The 8736-nt window shown below is 38.9% G+C and overlaps 1 protein-coding gene across 3 annotated transcripts in view; it reads left to right on the top strand.

Moving 5' to 3' along the window:
* Nucleotides 1-919: 919 nt before the first annotated feature.
* EMCN (endomucin) overlaps nucleotides 920-8736 on the top strand; it is a 101468-nt gene continuing 93651 nt past the window's right edge. The window contains exon 1 of one of the 3 annotated variants that reach the window (XM_036340736.1): nucleotides 920-1166. In XM_036340736.1, the coding sequence (XP_036196629.1) occupies nucleotides 1100-1166 (67 nt within the window). In that variant the 5' untranslated portion in view covers nucleotides 920-1099. The remainder of the gene's footprint in view (nucleotides 1167-8736) is intronic. The other 2 variants (XM_036340718.1, XM_036340727.1) reach the window with 2 other exon arrangements.

Here is an 8736-nt window from a genome sequence, read left to right as displayed (position 1 = left end):
GTTTTTTGATGTTTTGTTTGTTTTTTGTTTTGTTTTGTTTGTTTTTTTGGTGGAGCAGATGAATCTATACTGATCCACCATTAGTCTTTTGTTTGTCAGGTTTATGCCTAAAGATGTATAAAAGGGCAATCAGCTGAGATGCCAGCACAGCCCGCGGGGATTGAAGCCAGGGTTGGGGCTGTGTACTCACTATGTTTAATCAATCGCTGCTAATATCAAACAGATCCTTGGTATACAGAGTATCTGGCTTGCTTGGCATTCTGATTTGAAGAATTCCTCCTTCCCAAACTCACTGATTTGTTGCTAGAGCCTCCCAATCAGTGCCATTCCAATTGTATTTCCTGGAGAAGAGAACCCAGGTATTAGAAGTAATTTTTCTTTCCTCTTCATCAATTTCCATCAATAAAACCCAGGAATGATCAGTGAATGTTTATGTCTTTGCTTAGTTCTATTAGGACGGTCCTGAGACACTTCCCTGGGCATCCCTAAGCAGCCGCTGCTCACTTAGAACAGAGCATGCTCTTATCTAAGAAGGTTGTGCAGTTATCTTCAGGAGGCGGTCTTTGCTAATCTGGCTTTCAATTTGAAAAGAAAGAAGAAAAGTTGATTCCTTGTGGATTTTGCTCCAAAATTTAACTCTCGGGCAGTTAAAGCCTCTTTATCCAAACTGAGTCACTCTTTAATGAGGTCCCTTTATAACCACTCCAAAACGCACTTTCAAAACAAAAGTTAGAAAGCTGTAGGACCCATTCTCAAGAAAGATCTGTTTCTGTTCAAAACCCGCCCTGACCTTTTTGTTGAAGAAGAACAAAATAATGTAGTAACAAAAACACAAGTGGCTGCCAAAGGAAGAGAGAAAAAAAAAAAAAGTTCCTGTAAGGGACTGAAACAATAAATCTCCTCTCTGCTGAACTCCCCAAGGGAGTGCGTGTGTTTCCTCCCGTTCTTTATCACAGCCCCCGAAATAAGGAGGAATGGGCAGTGGCTGTTCACAGTCCGCACACCTTTTCCATTTGCTAATCAGGCCCTGCCAGGCTGGGAGGGAGTTGTCCCTGGCTGACACTGGAGCGAGGAGCCGCGGCGACAATCCACAGGCACCATGAAACTGCTTCAAGTGACCGTCCTTTGCCTTCTGTCCAGCATTGGTAGCAGTGAAGACAAAATAGGTACCATTTTCTCTTATTTCTCTAATGGTGTGTATCAGATGTCCCTCAGAGGGGCTGTTAGCCTCAGTTTCCCATCAAGGAGCTTCCCCTGAAACTGAGAGGCGGCGATTCATTTTCCTGAGTGAAATGTGTGGGTGTTGACTGTGAGTGCAAAGAGAAGGCTCTAGTCTACAGGGAGAATGTTTGTTTCCACTGAAGGGAAATGTTTGCTCCTGCAGGGGCCTTAAAGTGCCATTGATGGCATCATAAAGGTACTGGGAATATAGAATGACCTTTTTGGAGACTAAAAATCTGGGGATTAAATGCTGGTTTAAAATGGTCTCTTTTCAGACATGGGTCTAGAAATCACAAGCTTGTCATGTGTGTGTGAAAGGCTGTAACTGGAAATATCGCATTGCAGATGCTGGCCTATATTTGCCCCTACTATAGTAGGCTTTAATAAATTGAGAGGTTGAGTAAAGCTGTCTAGGAAAATGAACTATAATATCTGGAGAATATGTGGTGGGTAAAGAGATTTGTTTGATTAAAGTTTATAGATATTTGCTCCAGAAATATTCACATACCTACACACAACATTCTGCATAACATTTCAGAGGATTATTCATAAAAACCTTACCCATTGACTGTAGGTTTTGAAACTCAGATAAAGGTTATCTATGTACCTACATGAGCCCTAAGTATATTAATGACCAGTTGCAATCAAATTATTACATTTTACTTGTAACCCTTTCAGAGGGATTCACAGTAAGCAGTTACATTAATCAATATTTATTAGGCTCCTACCATGTTCTCAGGGGGCAAGGAATGAAAAATGAGCAAGACCTCGTCCTTGCCCACAGCTGTGAATGTGCTATTGGGATAAGTAAGCATGTAAGTCTAATACAAGACAGACTTAATGCCTGACAAAACCACAGTACAGACTATCATAGAAGAACACAGTGGGAGAGATTGATTCCGACGGGTCCTGGGCGCGGGAGGGGGACACACCTCTGTTCTGATTTAATTTCGCTAGTGCTCTTTTAAAAAGTTTGCTTCCTATAAAACTTGAATATCCAGTGATAATGTAGGAAAAAAGTAAGCACACTCCTTCCTGAAAAACTTGTATCATTAATTTCTCAGGTGTATTTGTATATCACATATGATGGCTTACCATGCATCTTGAAGTTTTCAGGGTTAAGTTTCCGTGACTGTCAAGGCCCTAAAATTGACTTGGAAGACTTGCTAAGAATCCGATTTCTTAAAATAAAGAGTATGTATGAGGTGTCCCAGAAATCAATGCACTCACACTCCCTTAGAAGAAACCCTTCAGTATGCACGGGGAGCAGGGGTGTGGGGGGGTGTGGGGAGTTGTGATTAATAAGAATCCTGATGCATGGAAAGCACTGCTCACAAACAGGTGTCAGGTCAGTATACTTTCTGAAAGGCTGGGTTGGGCTGCTGAGCATTTCAGGTCTGCGAGCATCCATGAGGACACTGCTTTCCTGGCATCATTAAACTCTGAATGAAAGCAAAGGGGAATAGGATCAATAGAAGCAGCCTGCAAAATCCAGGCTTTAGAAAGATGGAAAGGTGAAGGACAACCCAGAGATGACCTAGTAGATTTTTCTACCGGTCATTTTTTGGAGGAGAATACCAACCTCCATTAGCTCACCGGTAATGAGCCTACTCTCTCTGTTAATGGTGTCTTCTTTCTAATGAACTATTTACCCAAGTCCGGTAATTTCCCTTTGGAGCCCAGACAACAGTTACATAATGGCCATCTTCTTCAACCTCTGTCAACAAGCCTATCTGTTAACTTCAAGCGAGTGTTTGTAAAAACCACTCCATGTATCTTAGAAAAGAAAGCTCCAGCTTGGGAGCATAAATCGACCACCTGAGCGGTGCCTAGGAGTTGGAGAGGTTTTCCCATCCACGTGTATGATTTTTTTGCACCTGGTTCTGCCTGTTTTATGTTTTCCTTCCCAGATATGGGGCAGGAAATGAAGCATTTCCTAAGCTGATTTAGTACGTTTCCCCCCCTAACCCTTGCAACCGGAAACACATTGATTTCAAAGCTCTCTATGTTCCCCAAACTCAGAATGCTTAACGTATTTCATCCGCAGAGTTGATTATTGGAGGTGGGGAGGGAAGTATTTCGTGTCTTAAATTCATAAGTTGCCAGGAAGATCCATGCTTTTCTGCATAGTAATTTATTTCTTTAAATAATGATCTTTTAGAGAAATTGACTGCTTTCTTTTTCTTTCTGATGTTTTTATCAGCCTGAGATTTAAATAAATACAATATAGTCTTTTGTGTTCCTTGTGAAAATCAAGGGGATCTTTCTACTTGGCAGTGAATTACTTTTTATTCCTTGGTTGGTGGTATAATATTATACTATCTCCAATTTGGAAAGCTGTTTTGTGAGATATGTATGGGAGGTTCCTGAAAAGGAACTGTCATTCTTTCCTGAGGTTTCAAATTATATTTCAAACTGAACAGACTCCTACCGTGGCTTTAAACCCCTTTGGCTTTTAAGTCTTGATCAATGAGCTTTTGACTATTGGGTCTGAGAGAAGTTAAATGAAGAGGGATTCCAAGAAAAGGGAGGCCCTGAAAGCAATTGCCTCTTCAAGTGCCATTTGCTTTTTGAACTTTTCACTAATTTAGGAAAGATTAATATGTTTTAGGCATTTGCAGGCAGGAACAAACATCACTGTATTGATATCTGAGGAAGAATTTAATTGCTTGGAGAAATTCATTTGTTAGTGATTTAACATTCAATTTCATGAAAAAGAGATAGATCATACACACTGAAAGGCATACTATACTAAATGCTGAAGATTTATAGAGATCAATCAGTCCTTGCCTTAGAAGTGGGGGTTGAGGGGAAGGAGGACCCAAATAATTATTAGTGTGATTATACTGTAGGCCTTGAGTGGTAAATCAAGAGTGATATGGAGAATTCACAACTAGCTTAGTTTTGGGTATAGGGACATCAGAAATGTCTTCATATAAAAATGGAAATTATCATGAACTATTAATCTTGAAAATGAGGAGGTTCCAGATGAATGTAGCTTCCTGAATAGGAATAGTAAACATCAATAGAGTCTAGACTAGCAATGTAAGGCAATCACAGGTTGGACATAGATAAATGTTGGGAAATGAGCTTAGAAATACAGCCTTAGCATATGTTGAATACCAGGATGAGAAATATTGACTCATATAGTTTATTAGTTCAGAGCCTCTAAATGAGTTTGAGTATGGGAATTACATGATTGGGCTATAAATTGGAAAGATTAATCTGTGAGCAGGATAGAGGTTGAATATTGTAGTCAGAAAAAGTAAAAGTTCAAGAAAATAGTTCAAATGTTATTGTAAGTCTAAGAGTCTATCAATAAAATGAAAAGACAGGTCTGGGGAAACGTTATAAGGAAGTAGAAACTCTATGATTTGACATGTTATTGGCTGGCAATGAGGGAGAAAATGACTGAGATGTACAGAGAGGGTTATTTTAATAATACAAGTAGGGAAATGACTTGGGAGTAGACATAGGGAAAGATAGATGGTTTAGAGAGAAAAAATGATGTATTTGTTTGGGACATAGTGAGTTTGAAATCATAATAAGATTTTCAAATAGAGAAATCCAGTGAAATTGAAAGTGTCTAGTAGGTAGTTGGAATGTCTCTGGAGCTGGAGGTGATAGTGAGGGAATGAATTTCCTTTACTCTAGATCCCAAGAATTTTTAGTCATGCCCATTATAAGATGAATAATATAGAGAAACAATTTATGTCTCTTCTGGATGCTCATATTTCTTAGTCTTATGGCACTTGTTTTCCAAATCTGACACAGTTATTTGTGTGTATCTCTTATCTCCTTTACCAGGCAACAAGTGCTTTGAAAGTAAGGTACATATTTAATATTGTTTGTTTGTTTAGTAACAGTTCTAAACACATAAGGATATAATTTGCTAATGAATGCATAAATGAATGATATAGTTTTCCTCTTATTTTTTTTTTATTTTTCATTTCTTCCTATCACAGTGACTTACCAGATTACTGCCTAGTCCTAGTCCTTGGGAAAAGGTTATGGACAGGTATGAGTAACAGAATATAAGATAGATACAAGTGGATTATTTTGATTCTTAGCTATGAAAGTAAGCATCAAATATAGGGAAAGGAGCTTCTTATAAAAGGTAAATCAATTCCCAAACTTCAGCAGAAGAGATGATAGGGATAAATGGACAACCCAGTGCCAGATAATAGTAATTTAAAAAATCTGGAAGAAGGAACTGCTATGACTATAATCATTTTGAGGAAGAATATCTAAATAGAATTGACTCTACTTATTTTTCCTTTGGGGGCACCAAATACTTTATATGACATTTTCTTGTAGTAAGAATTATTCTAAACCAACTTCTCAAAGATACAGAATGGATTTCTATAAAAACGAAGTTCACAAAAAAGAGAAGTTGGAAGAAAGTTAAGTAAATACTGTACATTATTAATTCCTGTATTACCTTAAGTAACATATGAGTTGCTTTAGTGATCATTTTACTGAAAACTTCTGTTTAGCTTAATTACTCTCAACAGAGCTTACCTAAAATGGAGGATCTATTACAAGAAGAGTGAACTGATATGGCAATAAACCCAATGGGAAAAGTATTCAGTCTTTGATCCTTTTGTTTAGCATTCTTTCTTCACTACTTATGTTTTAATAGTCTCTACCTAAAGGTTGGCATGATCATCCTAGAATTCTCTGGCAATTTTATTCTGCTGATTGTAATTATTCAGATATTGAGAAAAAACAATGAGCAGTTGAGAGTCTCAGAAAAGTTTTAATTTACAGGGTCATTACCCATTCTTTTATTGATGAAGTCACATTTCAAGCCTCGGATAAATATTTTAATGTGTAAAGAATTATCTAATCCAAATAATTTAGATTCTTTTTATCAGTTATCACTTTCCAACTTCCTCTTCATCTTTGGGAACAAATTGAGATGAACATTGCTAAGCAGTGATTGTCAAAGCAGGAATTTACTCTAAGGGACATTCAATTCCTGTGTAGTAAGTGTCTCTTTTCCTGTTACTGAATTCCTGTGAGTCATTATAGCACTATCAGGATAGAATCATAGTGCCTGTCCAGTGTTAGAAAAAGCTCTTTTAGTTAGCAAACAAGATCCTTTTGTACTGTTGCTCTCAATATCAACATCAGCATGGGAATCATTAGCGGCCTTAACTATATCTGGAAAGGCCACTATATGGTACCTAAGCTTCAGGCAAGCATAAGAAAAATAATTTTCTAAAGTTGAATAGAAATTTTGTCTTGTAGAATAATATATTCACAGAATAATCATAACTAGCTTCTAAGTAGAAGCAACCACAATATTCAATATTAGACACCTATTGTGTTTTTCCCTATATTTTCTCTGGCTGTGTTTACTAGTGGTCCAGCCATTGCTATGGCAACCCAGGATTTATTATTTTTCCTAATGGGAACATTTTGGTTTGGATGATAATGTATGTGTAGGTATAGATTTGTTTCAGTTTCTCTGACATTTTAATTAATATGCACTGGCTTTCCTCCTCTTTGCTTAAAAAAAAAAGCTCTAATCAATCTTTTGTTGCATAAGTTAAATAATATTCTAAGCAGGTTCTATTTTAAGGCAATCATTAGTCTGAAAGAGTCAATAATAAATTATATTGTGAGGTTAGTAGTCAAAAATGTCAATGTCATTGGTTTCATTCTTGGTATCCTGCTCATCTGAAATGTGAACTGCTTTTTAATCTTTTTAATCAGGCATATTCTGGCCTAAACCTAAATTAGTTGTATCAAAGTTAACCCAAATAAGTATCATCACAACAGCTACTAACAGCTACCATTTATTGTGCCTGGCACTTGACACACATTACTTCCATCAAAACACTTCAGGTTCAGCTTTATTATTCTTATTTACTGATTAGGAAACATAGGTTTGGAGATAATATAAAGTTTTACTAGGATGGTATGCCTTACAATGAAACCAAAGGACATTGTTCTTCAAAATCTTCCTCTACAATCCTGTACCCTTCCAATGTAATAAAGCTACAAGTTGAATTTTTCTGATAGAAAGTAATAGGTATAGAGATTTACCCTTTGAGTAATTCAGAAGCCATTTCTACCTCTCATAGCCTCTTTGGCACATCTAAACCAACAACTAATGTTTTTGGTGGGGACAGCTCCACATCCCCACCTGTTGCTTGGTGGAGTGAGCTTCTTGCGATATCCTGAGAAAAGGCATTTTTTCTGAGGCTCGCTTGGGAGGATGAGTTATTGTAGAAAGCTTTATTTCTGTGGAGTTAAACCCCTGAGTTTCCAAGGTCCCATTTCCCTTTGCCCCACCATAGAAAAGTGTAGCTGTGGCTTCAGCCAGTGTCCAGAAATTTTGCTTCATATTTGAGCAGTGCCTAGTCCAGCATCAGGCTGACTTAGTTTGTGTTCCCAGTTGCAGTCCATCAATCTATTGCATGTGGGGTTTGCAAGGCCACATGGCTATGAAGGAAACATGGGTGAATGCAAGAGAGCCAGGAGTGAACCCAGAGCCAAGAGAAACAATTCCTTTATTTGGGGGATTATGTCTCCCCAAACATTCATGAACTTGCAGTGGCCCTGCCCATTCTGGCCAATGATCTCTGTTCCCAGGTTTGACTGACAGGTACCTTCCCTAGTCACTCCAACTTTACTGTACATCTACTAGTACCTATTGTTATGCCCAGATTTCAAGATCCCCAATACACCACCAGGGAGCCAGCTGAGTCCTATGCAAAAGCAGAGAGTCTTTATTCAAACTAGTGTCCCCCCCCCCCCCCCCCCGCGCCCCTGCCCCCGTCAGCCACTGCCGGAAGCCGGTCCATGCTTGCTGTTTCAAGGGACCTGGCATATATGGCATACTGTTCTTAATATGTTTGCTCACCTTCTTGGCACTATGTGTTTTAACCAAGGTCTCTGAGAAAGGTTGTTTCCCCAGGTAGGGATTTTCCCCTGAAGTTAGGGAGGGAATAAAACCTCTTAACTAAGTGCCAGGTGGGTAATTAATCACTTAAACTATGAACAATCATGCTTAAGCTACATAATCTTTACTCCCTGGAATGGAGATAAGAAATGCCCTAACCTTTGGAATAGAGATTGATAGGATTGGAATCAACTGGTATAAATACAGATGTAACAAGTCAGAACTTAGAAGACAGAACCTACACACAGAACTTAGAAGACAGAACCTACACAGAACCTAGAGACAGAAGAACTTCGCTGGAGAGAACATGGCAAAAGATCCTGGACTGAACCTGACTACAGAAATTGGCAAGAGAACCTGACTAGAACCTGGTGACTGAACCTGGCTGGAGAACCTGGACAGAACCTGGCTGGAGAACCTAGCGAGGGAACATGGCTACAGAACCTGGCTGGAGAACCTGGAGAACCTAGCAAGAGAACATGGACACAGAACCTGGCTGGAGATCCAAACCAGAACCTCTCTGGAGATCCAGACCAGAACTTGGCTGGAGATCCTGGCTGGAGATCCTGGCTAGGCTGCTGATCAACTGAACACTGTCTCTG

Source organism: Myotis myotis, unplaced genomic scaffold (assembly GCF_014108235.1).
Source record: "Myotis myotis isolate mMyoMyo1 unplaced genomic scaffold, mMyoMyo1.p scaffold_m19_p_1, whole genome shotgun sequence".
Classification (NCBI taxonomy): Eukaryota; Metazoa; Chordata; class Mammalia; order Chiroptera; family Vespertilionidae; genus Myotis; species Myotis myotis.
Note: the sequence above shows the minus strand (reverse complement) of the source record. Positions and strands in the feature narration are given on the sequence as shown.